This window comes from Brachycentrus maculatus, unplaced genomic scaffold (genome assembly GCF_059751285.1).
Source record: "Brachycentrus maculatus isolate JH-2025_06_01 unplaced genomic scaffold, ASM5975128v1 h1tg000293l, whole genome shotgun sequence".
Classification (NCBI taxonomy): Eukaryota; Metazoa; Arthropoda; class Insecta; order Trichoptera; family Brachycentridae; genus Brachycentrus; species Brachycentrus maculatus.
Genome location: NW_028281044.1, coordinates 876,849 through 899,809, shown reverse-complemented (window position 1 = coordinate 899,809; position 22,961 = coordinate 876,849). Strand labels below are relative to the sequence as shown.

General features: G+C 37.1%; 1 protein-coding gene across 1 annotated transcript in view; it reads left to right on the top strand.

Annotated features, from left to right (window-relative positions):
* The window catches only part of Cirl (Calcium-independent receptor for alpha-latrotoxin), a 46,457-nt gene extending 24,632 nt beyond the window's left edge, over nucleotides 1–21,825 (top strand). Inside the window, exons 16-22 of the mRNA XM_088267378.1 lie at nucleotides 1,337–1,502; nucleotides 1,777–1,991; nucleotides 3,159–3,256; nucleotides 3,806–3,974; nucleotides 5,449–5,670; nucleotides 16,268–16,663; nucleotides 19,116–21,825. Of these exons, the coding sequence (XP_088123504.1) occupies nucleotides 1,337–1,502; nucleotides 1,777–1,991; nucleotides 3,159–3,256; nucleotides 3,806–3,974; nucleotides 5,449–5,670; nucleotides 16,268–16,663; nucleotides 19,116–19,781 (1,932 nt within the window). The 3' untranslated portion in view covers nucleotides 19,782–21,825. The remainder of the gene's footprint in view (nucleotides 1–1,336; nucleotides 1,503–1,776; nucleotides 1,992–3,158; nucleotides 3,257–3,805; nucleotides 3,975–5,448; nucleotides 5,671–16,267; nucleotides 16,664–19,115) is intronic.
* Nucleotides 21,826–22,961: the final 1,136 nt, after the last annotated feature.

Sequence of the window (22,961 nt, the reverse complement as noted above, 5' to 3'; positions counted from 1 at the left end):
CAAACTTGTGTATAAAATAATTTGTAAATATCTTAAAATTAATTGTATGAATTTTCAAAGGTGTATGATAAGTCACTAAACAAACTAACATTACTAATAAAACTAAGCCATTAAAAAGAAGAAGAAGAGTGATTCGCATAACGAACAAAAAAATGTTAAAAAAAAGTTGCTCCCTTAGCGAAAAACATTTCTTATAACGAGTTACAAAGGAAGGGCATTTTCTTCTTTCACGACATTCACTTGTGAGCCGGAACTTTCGCGCCAATCAAAGCAATTTTTTTTTCGTTTAACGTTCCTCTTTCTTTGCCAATATATAATACATACCGCAAGACCACTAAATGCCCAAGTATAAGCGTATTTTAAATACGTTAATATGTACTTGGTATTTCAAATACTTGAAATGGCCAGATCAGGAGTCGTGGACCCTCAAAGTCAGTACTATGAACCGACTAGTGGCATTGGTAATGTGGCTACATCGTAGAATGCTACGCATTACATGGACCGATATGGTCAGCAACGCAAATGTGCTCCAAATAGCAAGAGTAGGGAGACAGTTGCTGACTGATATCAAGGTCCGGAAGGTGTCCTATCTGGGGCATGCGCTGAGAAAAGAGAATATGAGGTATTGCACCTAGTCATAAAAGGCAAAATAGAGGTTCAACAAGGTATGGGCAGAAGACATCTCCTGGCTCCGGAATATATGAGATTGGACGGGGATCAGGATGCTGTTTAGAGCTGCCCAAGACAAGGATAATTACTCTCAAGTGAAAGTCGACATCAGGGACACCTGTCATGACATGAACAGAAGAAGATCTTATAAGATGAATGGCATATGTATCTATCATATCGCTCACTCCTTTCAACAACGTCAAATATCAAAAATCGTAAATTTTCAGTTGTGCATGTTTTCAGAATGCCCATAAAATGTACTATATCCCAGCAAAAGAGGCATATTTTTAACTTAGTATTTACCCGCTACAGAGCAGAAAGTGTTGTTTTTGCATTTTGAAGAAAAGGTATTGTTTAATTATTTTTTTTAAATGTACTAAATATTTTTCAAATGGAGAAAAAACCTTTAGGTTTTACCTAAAAAGATCTGTTGCACAGTAAAAAGTTCAATAAGTGGCTTGATATTTATTTTTAATAAATTGTACTATATTTTGAAACTTTAAAAACATTCTCCTGAAAAATCATTTTTTTTTATTTATGACGTTCTTGAAAGGAGTGAGCGCTATGTATCTATCATATGGCATATGGACCTGGTATGACACGTACAAATGAAGAAGAAAATCTGTTTAAATCCAATTTTAATTTTTACATATGTTTGTATTTCCAGTCGGATAGGATCACTATCCACAAGAACCTGTGCTTCTGTCTGCTGATCGCGGAGGTGATCTTCATGTTCGGAGTGGAGAAGACTGCCAACAGGATGGTCTGCGGGGCCATCGCCGCCCTGCTTCACTACTTCTTCCTGGCTGCCTTCGCCTGGATGTTCCTCGAAGGTAACTAATTCCATCGCTTTGATGATATAATAGATAACTCAACCTAACTAACCTGTACCCTTACTAATAGTTTGGAGGCATTTTAAATGTGACTATATCTAAGCATTCCATGGACCGATATGGTCAGCAGCGCAAATGTGCTCCAAAGAGCAAGAGAAGGGACAGTTGCTTCCAGCTGTACGCGATGCTGTTGGAGGTGTCAGGGACCTACCTGAGTCACCACACAATGTAAAATGAACAAGCCAAATCAATGTTTGTCTCTCTCCGTCACCAGGCTTCCAGCTGTACGCGATGCTGGTGGAGGTGTTTGAGCCGGAGCGCGCGCGCGCCCGCTGGTACTACCCGGCCGCCTACATGGTGCCCTTCCTGATAGTGGTCATCTGCGGCGCCGTGGACTACACCAGCTATGGGACCGCCCAGCACTGCTGGCTGCGCGCCGACAACTACTTCATACTCGGCTTCGTGCTGCCCGTCGCCTTCGTACTACTGGTAAGTGTGATTATTTTATAACACTCCACTCGTTTGCGAGTCATTTTGGCTCTTACATACAACTTGACAACTACTTCATACTAAGCTCCGTGCTGTCCGTCGCCTTTGTACTACTGGTAAGTGTGATTATTTTATAACACTCCACTCATTTGCGAGTCATTTTGGCTCTTACATACAACTTGACAACTATTTCATACTAAACTCCGTGCTGCCCGTAGCCTTTGTACTACTGGTAAGTGTGATTATTTTATAACACTCAACTCGTTTGCGAGTCATTTTGGCTCTTACATACAACTTGACAACTACTTCATACTAGGCTCCGTGCTCCCCGTCGCCTTTGTACTACTGGTAAGTGTGATTATTTTATAACACTCAACTCGTTTGCGAGTCGTTTTACAAAGTGTTTACTTTTACAATCGGGCTGAAAAGTTCATAGGCTCACTCACTCATAACCCTTATCCGCACCCAATGGTGCATAGGGCACTGCATCGAATCGACGCAGTGTTATCTTGATCATTACTTGCATGAAGGCAAGGTGATCACTCTTGAGCTACTGAACCAGTCCAGGGTAATATTAAATACATATTACAGAGTCCGCCTCCGTAGTGTAATGGTCAGCACGCTCGGCTACCATTCTGGAGGTCCCGGGTTCGATTCCCAAGGGGGGTAAAATAAATATAAGTGATTTTTTCACTGTAATATTTATTCAAAATTACCATGGACTGGTACCTGAAGCGGAGGGCTGATCACCTTTCCTTCATGTATCAACGATCAAGATAACACTGCGTTTATATGACACCATTGGGGTGCGGATAAGGGTTTTATTATTAATATTATTACAGTGTAAAATCACTTGTATTTGTTTTCACCCCCCCTGGGAATCAAACCCGGGACCTCCAGCACGGTAGCTAAACACGCTTACCATTACAGCACGGAGGCGGACGAAGGCCATAGGCTAACATAGTAAAACACATTTTTTTGGTAAAATTATATTTTAGTTGTCTTCAAGGGCGATACATTGATTATAGCGGTCATACAATTTTTTTATACTATCTTTATATGTAGTACAATTTCTCTTTAGACTTTATACCTAGTGCTGTTTGTTGGCTCAGGAGTTTTGATTCATGTTGGTACATATATATTTAATGCGGTATGTTTCTATTACAGGCTAACTGGGTGTGCCTGTCCATGGTGATATACATGATGTGTCATCACTCCAACGTGTCCATCAAGGCCAAGGAAAACAACAAACTATCCAAGATCAAGTGAGTTCCGTTTCATCTTCTTATTCTGCGTCAATTTCCTCATTTCGGAGGGTCTTGACCATAATACATCAATTTTATTATAGAAATGCATTTTCGGATATGTACATATCCATCCCTGAAGATGAAAAGGTGAAGGAAATAAAAATAACAGTGGCTAAATTATTTATTGTTTCGGCATTCACATTGTGTTAAAACATGATGAAATTGTAAATGAAAAACATTTGTTTTATTCCACTTGAATTATATTTGTTTTATTATAACGAATAGTTTCGGAAGCTATGCTTCCATTTTTAGGTCTAAATATAAACTGAAAGAAGTGTTTTTCTTTAACTAAAGTATGTAGTTAAAAACAAAGATTGAACTAAACTGAAGAATCTTTCGTGTGCAGACACTGGCCAGAGGCAAGCCATCCAAGTGTGACTCCTGACAAACGGACTCGTTGGTGCGTCTAGCTGTCCATGGGATCCGGAGCATGCGCCTGCAATACCACATAAAGCTTGTAGTTGTTTTATTATGGAAAAAGAAGATAAATGATTTCTTTCCTTCAAGGGTCTGGCTGCGGAGTGCCTTGCTGCTGTCTGTGCTGCTGGGGCTGACCTGGACGTTTGGCCTCTTGTACCTGAGCGAGGAGACAGTGGTGTTTGCGTATCTCTTCACCATATTCAACTCCCTTCAGGGAGTGCTGATCTTCATCTTCCACTGTTTGCTGAACGAAGCGGTAAGACAACCCACACCATATTTTTGTATTTTGAATGCTGGGAACAGAGTGAATGGTGCGTTGAAACCAGTTATAGCTAATGAAAGCCTGACAGCTAAATTTATTGTAACTGCAGACAGTTGGTAGAATTCCATTTTGAATTTTTGCGTAATATATCCAAATTAAACACGGTTATTGGATTGAATTCTACTTTTATTTACATATATATATATATATATATATATATATATATATATATATATATATATATATATATATATATATATATATATATATATATATATATATATATATATATATATATATATATAATATGTGACCGTTTCCTCTTATTTAGACATTATCAAACATTGAATCGATAATCAGTGTTTGATAATGTCTTAATAAGACGAAACACGTCACTATTATCATATATACATAAATAAAGTAGAATTCAATCCAATAACCGTGTTCGCTTCCACACATTAAGGATTGGAATCAGGACTCAGCAGCATAGGAAGACCGAGGATAACTTGGGGGCATGATCAAGTATGTCAAATACTTGGGCATGGTCAGATCAGGAGTCGGAATTATCGGCGGGTATGTATGAGATGGATAAATGTGAAAGAGGCAAAGACTGTTTGCAAAGACAGTTGGTGCTGTTGTATTCTCTCTGTCTACCCTTGTGGAAAAGCAGCGCGATGGTTAGTCAGTCAACTAGGCAATTATTTAAATTAAAACTAGCTAAGTAACCATCACGCTGCTTCTCCGCAGGGGTAGGCAGAGAGAATACAGCACCAATCTGTCTTTGCAAACAGTCTTCGCCCCTTCCACATTCAAACATGTTGTCATACATACACGCCGATTATTCCGACTCCTTACCGGACTACATTCAAGTATTCGAAATACTTGATCATACCAAGTTTTCTTTGGATGCATTTCCCTCTTCTAGTGGAATGGAAGGCCTGTTGATGAAAGTCAACAGTCCGCCTTCTCCTGAGGAGCTTTACATGGTTTCCTCTCAGCTAAATGGGCAAATGCTGAGATGTTCCTGATTGACCCACACTAGATTATCCCTTCTGTTCCCAACACAGATTAAAATAAAACAGCTTTTTTTGTTGTTGCCAGAAATCCATTTAATGATTTATAAACCTTGTATATAATAAATAAGCTAGGTATAATATAATAAATGTATCTCTGTATCTATCTAAATAAAATGGATGCATTTCGTGATGAATTTAAGTGAGGGTCCGTGTTTAATAAAGCTCCTGAAACCACTGCGACTTATATATCTGTGGTGACGCAGAAGAGGGGCACAAGTCTCTCTAACAGTTACTATAGGACTTGTGCCCCTCTTCTGCGTCACCACAGATATATAAGTTGCAGTGGTTTCAGGATCTTTATCAAACACGGACCTTCACTTAAATTCATTACGATATGCACCACAGATATGTCTGTCGCAATGCAGCATTTCACGAGTTCCGTGTCTCCTCAGTTCCAGAAGGAGTGCGGGCGCCTGGGCCGCCGGCACCGCTGGCTGGCCTGCTGCGCGTGGCTGGCCCCCGCCGCGGCGCCAGCCACGGCCGCCACGGGGGCCTCCTCCTCACCGCCGCCCTCCGGCGCCCCCGCCGGGCCCCTGGGCCCCGCGGGCCCCGCCAAGGGCCGCCGCTCCCACGACGAGCCCAGGCTAGAGGATGGGCTCGATGGACACCAGTCGGTAGGTCTAGTTTCTTCTTCTTGTGTCTTGTCAGGTCTCACCAACGTTGGTGATCACTTTGGTAAAGGTTTGATGGTCCTGCGCTATCCGGAACAACTCCTCTAAATGGCCCCCGTCAGTCTCCCCATTATGGGAGAGATATTGGCCAGGAGTTAATTCTGAAAACAACTTGGTTATTATTCTTCTTCTTCTCTATCAAAGTCCTCATTACTGAGGGTTGTGACCCTTGTCCATGCAATGACCCTTCTCCAGTTATCCCTTGACTGCGCTGCACGTAGCGTTCCAACCACTGAGGTGCCTGCTGCTGTCTTAACTTGATCGGTCCATCGTGTGGGGATCTTCCTCTCCCTCTCTTCTCCTGCAGGCTACCGATCACAATCAGTCGTTACAGGCTATCCTCATTGCCACGCGCAACATGTCCAAAGAATTGAAGAATCCGTCGGGTACAGACATTGGCCAGAGTCAAGTCATCCAAGTGTTATGATTATCAGATCTTGAATACAAACAGAATGATTCTTTTCAATTATCCTTGTTTTTTCTTCTTCTGTGGTCTCAATCCTGACTTGACTCGATAAATGGCTTGACTCTGGCCAATGTCTGTACACGACGGATTCTTCAATTCTTTGGACACGTTGCGCGTGGCAATGAGGATAGCCTGTAACGACTGATTGTGATCAATAGCCTGTAGGGGAAGAGAGGGAGAGGAAGATCCCCACAAGATGGACGAATGAAGTCGATTGTTGGAGCACTACGTGCAGCGCAGTCAAGGGATAACTGGAGAAGAGTCATTGCTTCCACAAGGGTCACAATGCTCAGTAATGAGGAATCAGACGGAGAAGAAGGTCTCATACCTGTGGATTGGTCTGCAGCAACAAGTGATTCCTTCTTCGTTACTCCGGTCTATTATGCTCCACCCACTTCAGCTCTTCATATGTCCAACCGCCCATGTCCTCGTATAAGTTGCAAAGATGTTGGCGGTATGGGCGTTTTCTGGCGTTTGTTCCCTGGATTGTTCCTTCTACTATCGGTTGCAGGAAGCCCTCCTGTCGCAACATGTGACAGATCCATTCGGTGCGTTTCTTGGTCACGAGTTTATACTGCAAAGAACGTGTATCAAGCAATTTGAATGTGGTTACCTACCTTCTTTTCTTCTTTATGAGCCCTCTGACCTCCACTGCTAGATATAGGCCCTCCGGTCGGTTGCTGCTTGCAGACAGTTCTTACCCCCCACAGCAACTGTGTCGTCGGACCATCTCTATTGGGGTCTTCCGACACCTGTTTTGTTCTCCCAAGGTCTCCATGGTAGAATCCTTGGGGTCCATCTTGCGGGGTCCTGTCTTGCAATATGTCCTGCCCACTGCCATTTCAGTTTATATTAGAAGTGGAAGAAAGTGGTTATATTAAATCTGAAATACAAACAGGATGAGTTTTTAAATTATGCTTTTTATAAGACTATTATGTTTAACCCTCCTTCATTTTGTGACAGGAATCATGGATATACTAAAGTCAAGGGCAGTAGTTCCTGAGAAGCTGTGCAGCATCATTAATTTTTCTGTAATTGAAGTAGAAGTCGATAAAGACCGACATTTATGTATTGATTTTAAATCAAACACAGATTTTTTGAGTACATCTGTTGAACAACTTAGTAGACTCTGTCTGAAAAATCTGTGTTTGATTTAAAATTAATACATAAATTAAAATGGAGTTCTACAAATTAAACGCCAAATCAATAAATAAAACCGTCATTATCAAGTATGTCAAATACTGGAGTGTGGTCAGGTCAGGAGTCGGAGTAAATGGGGGATATGTATGAGAAGGTCCATGAATTGCACACCAGCAGAATGAATGTAAGAGGCGACTAGTTGGATGAAGAAGCCGATAAAGACTGAGGAGAGTTGGCATAAGTGTATGGTGCCCTGAAACCAATTTATAGCTAATGAAAGTCTAGCAGCGAAAGCTAAACTGGCAGTACACGATGGAGTTATTAGTAACCCTTAATGTTTGGAAGTAAAGCACAGAGTCTGCAAAAGAAGGATGAAAGTATCCTGAATGCAGTCGGCATGCGATCTCTCTGTGCGGCGAAACCATGCATGACAGATGTTCCAATGGTGAAATAAGGCAATGCAAATAAAACATACCTCACATACTTAATAAAAGAGTTTCTGCTCAATAAAAAGCTTCTTTTCATTTCACCAATAGATGTCTCTAGTGAAGTTCTAGTGATTCAAGAATAATGTTTCAAAATTGGTTCATATACATATATATAGAACTTCCAAGAATTCATTCACTGCATTCAGTCTACTTTCATCCTTCTTTTGCCAACTCCACGTTTCACTTCCATACATTAGAGTTGGAACCAGGACTCCTTTGTGCACTGCCAGTTTAGCATCCGCTGATAGAATTTTATTTGCTATAACTGATTTCAGTGCACCACTCACTTTGTTCCCAGCATTCACTCTCCTTTCTATGTCTTTATCAATCTTTCCATCCCTAGAAAACATACTACCCAAATACACGAAATCATCTACCTGTTCCAAAATCTCTCCGTTTACCAATATTTCACATTCAGATCTGCATTCTTCTCTTTCAAACACCACAATTTTGGATTTGCTGATTGGATAATGCCGAAACAATAAATAAAATACCTCTTATTGATATTTTCGATTCAACAATCCGTAACAGGGCCACAGTTCATCGGTGGCGGCGTCAACGACCAACAACCTGGTGATCAACAATCTCAACGTGGTCGTCAACAACAACAACCACAACAACAACCACGTCATAAACAACGCGACGGTCGCCTCGCTGGCGGCCGCCGCGGCCGCGCACAGCTACCACCAGCACCGGAACCGGAGAAACTCCTCCCAGTACAACAACTCTCCGGGCGAGCCGGCCAATCAGAGCGCGGCGTACTTCAACTCTCCGGGGAGCAGCGAGCAGCCCATGTCCCATCTCCGGAACCCGCTCAACACGGGATCTTCCAGACTTCCGCCCGGATACAGACACAATTTGCAGCAAGGTATACCCGAATGCGCGGCGATTCACGCGTATAGGTTACGATGTCCAAACAGTCACATAATAATCCATATATAAGCGCCCTTGAGGTAGTAATTTTACGAAAATGGCGCTATATAAATTATTATTTTTAATCGATTAAAAAGATTCAAAATTTTCAAAATTCAAATTTGTGAAAGTCACTATTTCTGGCCTGCCGGTTTTTTTTTACGAATTCAAAATTAACAACGATAAATAAATAATTAAAAATTGCATCCTTTTAGTTGTGCACACATATTTTTATTTGCTTTTATTTATTATTAATTTACAGTTTTGTGTTTTTTTTCTAATTTTAAATCAGTGTTTGTTCATTTCTTTTGTGTATTCATTTGTTTTCTTGTTTTAACAATATTTTGTTTTATTTTTTTAAAAATAATTCATTGGTGAATTATTTATTTAAAAAAAAATACGGTAAGTTAAGATCATTAATTTTTTTACATTCAAGCAGGTCCTTGTTAACACTCTTCTTCTTCTTTCTATCTTTCTCTCGCCTTGGGTATAATAACATTTTTTCATGACTAACAATTCTGTGCCGGACATATTTAACCACTCAACTAAAAATATATATTTATTTAATTTTTTATTTAAAGAGTTTACATATTTTAAGCGCTATCCCGCTTAAAAAAACATGCAATAAAAAATGTAAAAAGTCTTCAATTCAAACTAGTCTTAACTTAAGCATATCTTTAAAATTAAGAAAGGTGTATTGAGACGGTTTGGGCATGTGAATCGAATGAGTGAAGAAATGATAGTAAAACAAATTTATGATGCGAATGTGGTTGGTAATCGAAGTAGAAAAGACTGAGGAAAGATTGGCATGATCAAGTATTTCAAATACTTAAAGTGGTCGGGTCAGGAGTCAGAATAATTGGCGAGTATGTATGAGGAGATCGCTCACTCCTTCCAAGAACGTCATAAATCAAAAATCGTCAATTTTCAGTTGTGCATGTTTTCGGAATGCCCAGAAAATTTACTATATCCCGGGAAAAAACACATATTTTTAATTTAATATTTACCCGCTACAGGGCAGAAAGTGTTGTTTTTGCATTTTGAAGAAAAGGTATTGTTTAATTATTTTTTTAAATATGCTAAAAAATTTTCAAATGGAGAAAAAACCTTCAGGTTTTACCTAAAAAGATCTGTTGGACATTAAAATGTTCAATAAGTGGCTTGATATTTATTTTTAATACAATGTATTATCAAGGTTTCAACCATGATGCACGGATATAAGTTGGCAAAAAAAAGTTGGTGGGATAAAAGAAGACTAAATACAGTCGAAATGCGATCACTCAGACAAATGTCTGGCGAATCGATGGATGACAGACGTTCAAATGGCGAAATAAGGAATGAACGCTTGGCTGAGAAAAGCACAATTGGTAAAATTAAGGCATGTGCGTTGAGATGGTTTGGACATGTGGAACAAATGAGCGATGAAAGAACGGTAAAACAAATATATGAAGCAAACGTACTTGGAAATAGAAGCACAGAAGACCGAGGAAAACTAGGCACGATGAAGTGCTTCAAATATTCGGGCGTGGTCAGGTCATAAGTCGAGATAATCGGCGAATATGTATGTATAAGGAGATGCGTGAATGCAGAAGAGGCGAAGATTGTTTGCGAAAGCAGATTAGTATGGCGTCCTATTCTCTCAGCCTACCTTGCGAGAAGCGGCGTGATGGTTACTCAAAATATTGTGAATTAACGATATTATTTAATTGTTGGGTAATATATCCAAAATAAAACAAGGTTTTTGTTGGATTGAATTCTACATTTAATTATGTATATCTTAATACGTGCCGCGTTTCGTCTTCTTAGGACATTATCAAACAGAGTATCAAATAGAGTGTTTGAATTTATCAAATAGAGTGTTTGATAATGTCCTAAGAAGACAAAACGCGTCACGTATTAAGATATACATAATTAAATGTAGAATTCAATCCAACAAAACCTTGTTTTATTTAGGATATATTACCCAACAATTCAATATGGAATTCTACCAACTGTCTGCAGTTACAATAGATATTATTTCATCCAATTAATATTTGCGTTTCAAATATTCCGGTATGGACAAGTCGGGAGTCAGAATAATATATAATAAAAAAAATTAAAAAAAGCATTTCAATAATAAACAATAAAATATTAATTTATTACTAGAAGAAAAAGTTTATTTTTTAACTTACAATATTAATTATTACGAAAAGGTAAAGTCAGTCTTTGTAATTTTGGTTTGAACATTTCTAAATTTACTTACTTATAATCCTTATCCGCACCCAGTGGTGCATAGGGCACTGCATCGAATTGACGCAGTGTTATCTTGATCATGTCTTACACGAAGGCAAGGTGATCACTCTTGCGCTTCAGGAACCGGTCCAGGGTAATATTAAATAAATATTACAGTGCAAAATCACTAATTTCGAAATAGCTTTTCAAATATTTAATAAAATAAATCTACTTACGAAACCTATTTGATGTTATAGTAAAGTATTTATACGTCCGCCTCCGTAGTGTAATGGTCAGCACGCTCGGCTACCGTTCTGGAGGTCCCGGGTTCGATTCCCAGGGGTGGTCAAATAAATAAGTGCAAAATATCAGTGGTTTTTCACTCCAATATTTATTCAATATTACCCTGGACTGGTACCTGAAGCGGAGGGCTGATCACCTTTCCTTCGTGTGTTAACGATCAAGATAATACTGCGTTTGTATAATGCAGTGCCCTATGCACCATTGGGTGCGGATAAGGGTTTAAAAATAAAAAAAATAAAAAATATATAAATATATTTTTTTTATATGTATCACGAGAATACTTAAATAATTTTGGCTATGTTTAGTTTACATGCGGAAAGTTTAATCGTGACTATTGCAAAAATTAACCCTTCCTAACAGACAAATGCTGTTTGCTTACTAACGATTGGTGTTTTTTTTCCTTCAGCTTTACTTAGTACATTCCTCGAACTGTAATATATCGAATTTGTATACTTTAAAAACACATTTAACAAGACCAAAAGTGGCTTTCCCAAATTTTAAGTAGTCTTTCTTTTATATAAATATATATTGCGTCAATAAGGCAGTTGTATGTGATTTTTTAACCGGATCCACGCGGCTCGCATAACCGTATGTGTTTTCACAAAACATTCCCTGTACGCGGCTGACAATAACCGTTTGTGTTTTTACTTTGCTCCAAGTTTCGAACCTCAGTTCAACTTGGAGGGATTTTTTCATGGTGTGGAACTTTGGATAAAATAATACGTCAATCCTTGGCCTTATGACATCTGTTGAAATATCTGACTAATGATTTGTAACATCACAAGGATAAATAAAAGAACAGATCCCTGATTTTTCTTGCGGTCGGTAATTAGTTTGCGCCATAATCATAGCCTATATCTGTCTCACTCTCGACGCTACGCATCGCCAGTAGGTAAGAGTGACACACGATGCGTGCTTTGATTTATTTATGTTACGATCTTATTTGTTTATATTACGATATATTTCAATAATAATGTGACACGAGTGTATTATAGAGTACCAAAAAGGCACAATGAATCCCATTGAACGTTTTTGTTTAGGAAAATAAATCGTTTCTTAACTAAATACATGATAAAAGTAATCATTTAAAAAACGGCACCGCCGCGCACGGGCGTCTCTCAGGAACAAAGTGAACGCAATTAAAAGGTTAAAATAAAATTATATGTCACATTGTCAGTTCATTGAAGCTTAGTGGCAAAGCTATTTAGTTTACAAAATTGTCAACAGATGGCAGAATCATCCTGCTAATTTGATTCTAACAATGCTGTATTTATATTATAGTCATCTCAACTTGATATGAAACATCCATTGTTCTTTTTATATGAAAGAAGATGAAAGTCTGAGCACCCCAGGGCTTCTAATTTGGCTGGTTTGAGCGATCACATTGACATATCATCCGCGGGGTGAATAATCCAGTGTCTGATATAATAATTTCATTAATTGATTCGGCTCACTTTGTGGTAAAATCTATCCATTTTTAATCGATGTTTTACTCAGTAAATACCACTATTTCTTAAAATCCACTGTGACACGTGTTTCGACACATTCCGCAGCATCATTTTCAAACACCGTATGTTTAGGTTCGGACATACGGTGTTTGAAAATGATGCGGAATGCATCGAAACACGTGTCACAGTGGATTTTAAGAAATAGTGGTATTTAACAAGTAAGACTTTAATTAAAAATGTGATATAATAAATAATGTTTTAAAATAAAACAGTAATTTTTTATTCATAAGAATGTGTCAAGGTCGTGTGAAATTGGCTCTTCTTTGGAATTTTTATTGTACTTCCGAGTTGGAGGTGTGTGGTTCGATTCCACTCTGCCACAACTTGATTCCTATTTTCAACAACTATGAAAATAATATTGAATTACGTAAAATTTTTAAGTCTGTTTTTTCACCTCCATAGTGTTGTGGTTAGCTCAACTCTCTATCGTGCTGGAGGCCTTGGGTTCGATTCCCAGTTGGATAAAAAATAAAACAAATAGATTTTTCACTTTCATATTAATTTAAATACAAGTGTTACCCCGGAGTGGTACCTAAAGCGCAGGACTGTTCACATTGCCTTCATATAATAAACAATCAACTTAAAATTGCATTCTGATGCAGATTTTTCAATACATGTCTAAAATATATATTTTCAACTCGGTTAATTGAATTTTTTTAGTGTACGACTTATCATAATACCTCTTTTTATTTACATGAAAGATAACACTGCATCAATGCAATTCACGATGTAGAAATTTTGACATCATTCATTAAAAAAAAAACACTATTGAAGAAAGACAGTAAACTTCGTCTTTATCATAGTGGTAAGCTCTTTTGACTATCATATAAGAGGTCTCAGGTTTGATTCCTGCCTATGTCAACTTGAAAATGAGTACAGTAGTTGAATTAGGGTTACCACGAAAAGATAGCTGAAGCACAGGACATGATCAATGTGCCTTTGTGTAATTTTTAACATCCTATGGAGCGCCCTACGCACCATGTTACTTATTTGATTTGATATTATTTAACCCTCGAAAACCGGATAATGACAATAGATGTACTTATGATACCATTGCATAAGGACGTCAATAGTGGCAAAAGTGTTCTTTTAGTCCATTAAATTATTTTATTTTAATCTTAAATTAGCATATACAAATTCAATTGAGCTTTTTGCGCGCTCTTACTGTGCTTCAGTAGCTACACTGTAGTACACGGTAGTATTGGAAAGAGTCTGAATGTTGAAGTGTCTATTTTGTTATGACATAATGTATATCGCTCACTCCTTTCAAGAACGGCATAAATCAAAAAACTAGATTTTTCAGGAGAACGTTTTTAAAGTTTAAAAATATAATACAATGTATTAAAAATAAATATCAAGCCACTTATTGAACTTTTTACTGTGCAAAAGATATTTTTAAGTAAAACCTGACGGTTTTTTCTCCATTTAAAAAATATTTAGTTTATTTAAAAAAATAATTAAACAATACCTTTTCTTCAAAATGCAAAAACAACACTTTCTGCCCTGTAGCAGGGTAAATATTAAGTTTAAAATATGCCGCTTTTGCTGGGATATAATACATTTTCTGGGTATTCCGAAAACACGCACAACTGAAAATTGACGATTTTTGATTTATGATGTTCTTGAAAGGAGTGAGCGATATATGTATTATTATAACCGTGGACATAATTTCCTAATGACATATATTGCAGCCGCGGACATAATCTTGTAATGAAATTTTAAGTACATTTATTATAACCGCGGAAGTACATCTGTTATAACCGTGGACGTAATCTTGTAATGACTTAAGTACATCTATTGAAACCACAGGCATAATTTTATAATGACATCATGAGTACATCTATTATAATCGGACATAATGTCTTCATAAGTACATCTTTTGTAACAATGGACATAATCTCTTAATGACATTATAAGTACATCTATTGTAACCGCGGACATAATCTTATAATGACATACGTACATCTATTGTAACCCCGGACAAAATCTTGTAATGACATATGTACATCTATTATAATCGCGGACGTAATACATCATAAGTACATCTATTATAGTCATGGACATCATAAGTACATTTATCCTCATAATGAGTGAAATGTGGCATTTAGTATTGTTTTATATGATATCTATCACCTACAACTGCCCTTGACGCAATACCGGAATTATAACACTTATTTCGAAGTATTTTGTGACATCTAACCTAACCTTGCTGCAAATTATAGTCTGGTCTACTTTCCTCTTCTTTTTCTATGTATTTTTACATTTTCAGATACAAATATCATACAATTACTAATCCAACAGCAATTTTTTACAGAAATGGGGGCCTAATTTGGATATGGTGTTAAAATAAATATGTTTATGCTATGATATTCTTCATATGTTGATTGATTGTGTATGTTAGATGTAAGCAATGAAAATATGCATACAAAATATGTTTTGTCAACACATTGTTGTCGGGTGGTTTTTTCATCAAGCCAGACCCTAATTGGTATACTAATTAGGGTCGTGTACTAACCACAAGTAACCGCAAACCCGATTTCCATCTGTACAATGTATTTTGGCGTCTCTTGCGCTCTTATTCTTCATAACTGAGGGTTGTGACTCTTGTGTCGAAGCAATGATTGTTCTCCAGTCATCCCTTGATTACATTAATTGATATTTAGACTAATTGCACAGATTTAAAATCTATCTGTATTTGTGGACGTCCTCACCAAAACGTTACTTTCCATCATAAATAATTTTAAGTTATCAGGAATTCTAGCTTGTAAAATTGTTACATTTTGGTGCGATTTCATATTGGTTTAACACTGGATTTGGTCACATTTTGTCACAACCTTAATTAAGATTTCGAAAGAATACAGTGAACAGAACAGATTTGTATTTAAAGGATTTAAGTGCAATATTGGAAATATAACTTTTCAATGAAGACCTCCACAAATACAGAGAGATCTTTAGTCTGTGGAATTAGTCTAAATATCAAGTAAGGTAATGAAGGGATAGCTGGAGAACAGTCGTTGTTTCCACAAGGGTTACAACCCTCAGTAATGAGGACTAAGACGGAGAAGAAGGGATTAGTCTATTGGTGTTGAAACGGAAGAAAATATTTATTAGAACAATAAATAATTGTTGGGTAATATATCCAAAATTAAACAAGGTTTATTTGGTTGAATTCTACATTTATTTATGTATATGTTAATACGTGACGCGTTTCGTCTTCTTAGGACATTATCAAACACTTTTAGTGTTTGATAATGTTTGTTTACTATAAGTGTTTGATAATGTCCTAAGAAGACGAAGTGCGTCACATATTAACATATACATAAATAATTGTAGAATTCTACCAAATTAACCTTGTTTAATTTTGGATATATTACCCAACAATTCAATATGGAATTCTACTAACTGTCTGCAGTTACGATAAACAATAAATAATTGTCTTGTGAAATTGGACTGAGGGTATTTTGCACGAGGTGGTTGGGTACTTGGTAATTAACGACGCCTTTTCACGGCAGCGCTACACGCTCCGTCACCAAGAGAAGCTACACCAGCTGCACCAGCAGCAGCAGCAGCAGCAGTCGGATCGTCTGCAGCAGCAGCTGGAATCCCCGCGCTCCTGGAACACGGCAGCCAGGCCCTCGGCCCCCCCCTACTCCCACCCCGACTGCCCGACCCCCCACTCGCTCAGCATGCCCTCCATCAACAACCAAATGAGCAACAGCGCCAGCGGGGTGTCCAACTCCAACCGGGTGTGCACTCCCGTGCCTATTGAATACCCCGTGGACTACGAGTGCAACAACTCGCGGTCCAGGTCCCCGTCGTGCTTCTCCGTCAAGATGGCCGTCAACGAGCAGGGGTGGGGCGTGGTGCAGAACCCGCTCTCCGCCGCCGCCATGACAGGGACGTGGAAGGTGAGGGGAATGCGCTTTGTGTGAACGCACGCAGCACGATTAGAAAAAACGCATTTGTCACACGCACACTGACGCCCGTACAAAAGTGACTTCTTAATAATTTTTGTGTTTAGGTTTTCGATTTTAATTCAACAGTATTTTTACCCGATGCAAAAAATGCATTTTGTCACGCGCACACTGACGCCTGCACTAAAGTGACTTCGTAATGATTTTTTAGGTTTTAGATTTTCATTCTACATTACACATATTTTAACCCGATTAGAAAAAAAAAGGAATTTTTTACATGCACAATGAAGCCTGTACAAAAGTGACTTCGTATTAAAGTGACTTCAACTACTAGTATTTTTGTGTATAACTTTTTAATTTTTTTTTAAAGGTTTTAGATTTTCGTTCTACACTACTACTAGTGTATTTTAACCTTAATATAAATATACGCATTTCATTATATGCAAATTGACGCCTGTACAAAAGTGATTCGTAATAATTTTTCAAATTTTAGATTTTAATCCTACAGTACAATTATTTCAAACTGATTATGAAAAAAACGCATTTTATTACACACACACATTGACACCTGTACAAAAGTGACATCGTAATATTATTTTTGTATAATTTTTTAGATTTTAGATTTGTTTAGATTAGTCAAAGTACACTGAAAATAAGTCATGATGTTTTAATTGTATAAAAATTTTATGTTTATCTTTAGCTAATGTTTAGAAAATCATCACTTATGTATAGAAAAATCAATTAGGCAACACTTATGTTTAGCAAAGTCAACAAACTGATGTCTAGAAAAATATGTGTTAATAAATTACGCTGTATTTAGATTAGTCGACACATGTAGGTGCTTTAAAATAGTACAGCGAAAAGTCATCACTTATGTTTTGAAAATAGTGTTAACTTATGTTTTAATTCATGTTTTATTTTCAGATACATAAATGCATCAAATAGTTTTAAGTTTAAGGCTTGTATCATTATTTTTTTGCTGTATTTTACTAACAACACTTTCATTTTAAATAGAATCTCACACATCCAGCTATGATCTTCGATAATGCTTATTCTTGAAGGAATGTTACATGAATATATAATAATAATAAAACCCTTATCCGCACCCCAATGGTGCATAGGGCACTGCTTCATATGAACGCAGTGTTATCACGATCGTTAACACATGAAGGAAAGGTGATCAGCCCTCCGCTTCAGGTACCAGTCCAGGGTAATATTGAATAAATATTACAGTGAAAAAAATCACTTATATTTATTTGACCCCCTGGGAATCGAACCCGGGACCTCCAGAGCGGTAGCCGAGCGTGCTGACCATTACACTACGGAGGCGGATATATATTGCGTATTTAATAAAATTATGACATATAATTTGTTCAAATAAAGAGTTGTATGTGTGTGACGATAATCTAATACTATATATGTGGACACCAGAAAAATAAGTCAAATTTTGTAAAATGAATCATTTATAAGAAAAATACTATGCAGAACCTTTTTTTTTAAGATAGTAATAAAAATAAAAATTCTGCTTAAAAAGTGTAAAAAAAAGTGTCGGGTTGTGGTCCCGTCTAGTGTCGCGGACTCTTAAGTCAGAGTTTCTCGGTTCGAACCCGCTCTACCACAATTTGATACCTATTTCTAATAATGAGCCGCTTAGGCTCACAGAAATAGTATGAAATTGAAATATTTGTGTATTATAATAAAAACACAAATATTTTTCTTTAATTAAAAAAAAAAATAGTAATTACTGACTGGCTTTTTTCCGACCTATTTTATTTTGGTGTTTTCTATAAAAAAATCATGAATATGTACTAAACTTTTACGTTCATCTATAGTGTATATACTTTTTTCAAGTAACATATTTAAAAAAAAATGTAGTCTAGTCTAACAAAATTGTAAATAATATAGTTTAGAAATGTATTTATTTATTTGATATTTTTTGCAGCATTTTTATTGACTTTTAATAATTTTTTCAGGCATGCTTGTGAAATGTGAAATGATCTAATCTGTACATTTTATAATCGTTTATTGAACAAACACTGATTTTTAATTTGAATTTGATTTAATTTTAATATGATTTATCGATTGAAGGTATAAGGATAAATCTACCCTGTCTCAGCAGAATATTGTTGATTACTGATGGTTAGGAAAGATTACTTTGTTGTGAATATGGAAAATAAACGTATGTTTGATCTAGAATAAAATATATCCTTTAAGTGATCTTTTGAGTGTGCTTGGACAATATTTTGCTAGGAAAAGGGCTTTGATATCCTAATACCTTATATAGTAGCGAGTAGCACAAATCTACGGAAAGGGTGTCATCATTGATGCTCCTTCTTTTCTTTTGTCATTGATGCTATCCGCTAATATTGTAACCTGTTCCAATCAAAATTATTATGGTTTTAACACAATTGCAAAGATTCATGAATTTGTTTTGTTAAATTTACAGAGCACTTCTTCTAAGCATCAACCCCAAGTCATGATGACGTCCACCGGTACGCTACAGCACTCCGACCACCCCCGCCGCGCCGACCCGACCAGAACCCGCGAACGCCACCACAACAACGACTCTCTGCGCCAGCCGCACTCGGCTCACCAGCGCCAGCACCACTATCACCCGCACTCGCACACATACTCGGAAATAGGGCGAGTCGGCTACCGCCGCGGCTCGGAGCAAGAGTTCAGAGAGATTCACGACGACCCGGTCTACGAAGAGATCGAGAGGAATGAGACTTTTATGTCGGATATCTCGGACGATAATTCCGGGCACGGTGACGGATTCGTCAGACCTGTCGAACAGCTAGGACACCCCGCTAAATTCTACGGTGATCACCGCCCGCTTATTTCGTATAGCCCCGGAGAGAGACATCGCTACGATCGTTCACCGGTAGCCCTTGACCACCAAGTCCCGCATGGAAAATACAACACGGGGCGTTGGGGGGATAGTCTGGAGCGACACGCGGACCGTTCCATGTACGCGTACCATCCTCAAGACCCCAGCAACATGCGAACGCTAGCCGCCGTTCTGAAAGCCGACAACGACGTGACCAGCAAAGTTTTATGCCACGGCCACTCGCCGCATTCTCGAGTTTTGCCGCCGTACAGTGATTGCTAAACACAGACAAAAAACAGAAGAAATATCGAAGAAATAGTGCAATAAAGATTTCGGTAGTCGCATAGAACTAAGCGTACGAAACGAGATATTTCAACGCGAAATAACAATCGCAAATAAAAAGTAAATAAGTAATGTTTTGACAAAAAACCAAAGCCGTTATGATGAAACGTTTCGCCGAAAGATATCTCGTTTTTTAAAGCGGTGTTTAAATTTAAATCTTCGATATCGATCTTCGCAACTAGGCGGACGTTACAATAGACAGTTCTACGCAATTGACTAATTTATTTTAACCATAGTGACGGGAGATTTTAACAATCGATCGCAGCTATCGACATACAATTATTATATAAAAATACGTAGAATTTTTAAGCGTTATTTGATTGTGATATTTTTATTTTATTAAATGTAATATTTTAGTCATATTTTCACAGTTTGTATTTTAAATGTATCCGAACAAAGGTCATTTGATAATGAGAAAGGTTTTAAATTATTTGAGGAAATAGAATTGAGTCGTATGAACGCATTATGTATACAGAGGATATGTAAATGTGACATTTGAGAGTGATTTTATTGTTACGTATGTACAATCAGTGTCTCATAGGAATATAAATAAAAGTGACTTGACATTATGTAACAATATAAATTTAATTTAACGATATAAGTAGCCATTTAAATTAGAAAGTAGATCTAAGTTACGATTAGTGTACAAACTGTTAAATACCTAATTAGATCGGAAACTTAGGAATCTCTAGGTCCATTTAAACATATATATTTTTTTGTAAATATAAACATACGTATATAGCGATGAGAATTAATAATTTTTTAGCGAGTAAAAAAGTATATTTGCCATAGTAATTTTGTAAATAATTGTCACCCTGGCGTGCGATTCAGTAAAAAAGACGGCTTGGTACTATTTGAAGGTTACAAAATTTATTTGAACTCCATACTATCAACGCATTGTTTGCGTCTTTTACATACTGTTGGTAGAGAACGGGAGATGCTTATAAGCGTTACCTTTGCTTATCACAACTTCTTCTTACCCTTATTCCCACACAATGGTGCATAAGGCATCATGTGGAAGCAGTGTTATCTTGATCGTTAAATAAATGAAGGAAATGTGGTCAGCCCGGAGTAATAATATAATTATTAAAAAATATTAATTATTTATCTTAACCCTCCTGAGAATCGAACCTGGGACCTTTAGTATGGTAAGCCTAACGCGCTTACCACTACAATAGATTATAGAATTGTTAAATTCATCATTTTGGAGTTTAAATAAGTGTTTAGCAATCTTCAAATAAGATCAAAGCCGTTCGGATTGTAAATTTGAAAAGATTTGTAAATTGTGTTGCTAGCAGTCTAAAAGTCACTTAATTTGTAATATTATTAATGGAAGGGTTTTATCGAACAACTGACAACACTGAATTATTTTTTCATTGTTGCCAATTGTTTTTTAAACGCAGCCATGCTCAATCGTAACAGCTACACATATAACTATAATAAAAGAAGGATATATAGATATTATTACATTGTAAATATGGAAGGTTGAGATTTTTATCTCGACAATTTAGGAGCCCAATAACATACAGCGAAACCTCCATCTATCGTTTCTCGAATAATCGTTTTCCCCGATGTGTCGTTTTTTTCGACTACCGCAAATTCATCGCATACAAATTTTTTTTTCATTCAAACTCTTATCCGCACCCCAATGGTGCATAGGGCACTGCATCATATAAACGCAGTGTTATCTTGATCGTTAACACATGAAGGAAAGGTGATCAGCCCTCCGCCTCAGGTACCAGTCCAAGGTAATATTGAATAAATATAAGAGTGAAAAAATCACTTTTATTTATTTGACCCCTCCTGGAAATCGAACCCGGGACCTCCAGTACGGTAGTCGAGGTTTTTGACCATTACACTACGGAGGCGGACAAAAATATAAAAATACATAGCATCAATTGTTTCTATCCACTATTTTACCGCATTCATTGTTTGAATTTCACTGCATATTTGATATAGTGTAGTCCGCCTCCGTAGTGTAATGGTCAGCACGCTCGACTATCATTCTGGAGGTCCCGTGTTCGATTCCCAGGGGGGGGGGTCAAATAAATATAAGTGATTTTTTCACTCTAATATTTATTAAATATCACCCCGGACTGGTACCTGAAGCGGAGGGCTGATCACCTTTCCTTCATGTGTTAACGATCAAGATAACACTGCGTTTATATAATATGATGCAGTGCCCTATGCACCATTGGGGTGCGGATAAGGGTTTGAAGAAGATTATTTACAATGCAATAAACTTCAATATTTTTTTTGTTTCTATACAGCTTAGTATCTTTTTATAATAAATACATTTATTTACATCTAAATCTTTTATTCTTCATAGAATTTTAACCTACCAATGGTTATGCAGATTGGGTGGATGGTATCTTTACTGGATGGTATCTCCTTGTGTATTGACCTCTTAATCCCGCATTCATAGTTTTTTTTTCAATAGGTCCCTAGCAAAACGATAGATAGAGGTTTCGCTGTACATGAATAGTGATCCCTTGATTATAAGACATTTAGTGGAATTATATATTTATATAATACGGGATTTGTACATTTTTCATTTTAAGGAAAAAATACTGTTTTTTATTTTTATTGTATACGTTAAAAATATGTAAGATTATTTCCAATCCATAGTTCTGGAATTTTATACGATATGTAATCAATTACATAGAAGACTTCCCTGTTAACGTCACCATTGTTTGCTGTTGAAATAAAGTGCGCTCGGTTTGAAAACGACCACGTTTCTTAAGAAATTGGACATCTTATTCCGTGCGTTTTCATTGGATTACGATTCGTGGCTGTTGTTGAACTGGCCGCACTGTTATATAATTTAATACTACTTCATATGTATGTATGTATGTACATCGAGAAATATTTTTAACTGTTTATTGTATACGAGCATGTCTCCGAATTTTTAAAAATATGCATTTTTGTAGCAATTTTTAGCAAAATGAAAAAGTTTATTTGTTAAAAAAGTATCTGTCAAATTTATAAAAATAGGAAAATTGGACATACACATTTTCATTATTTTATTGTAACCCTTATCGGTACCCAATGGTGCATAGGGCACAGCATCTCATTGATGCAGTGTTATCTAGATCGTTATTTACGTGAAGGCAAGGTCAT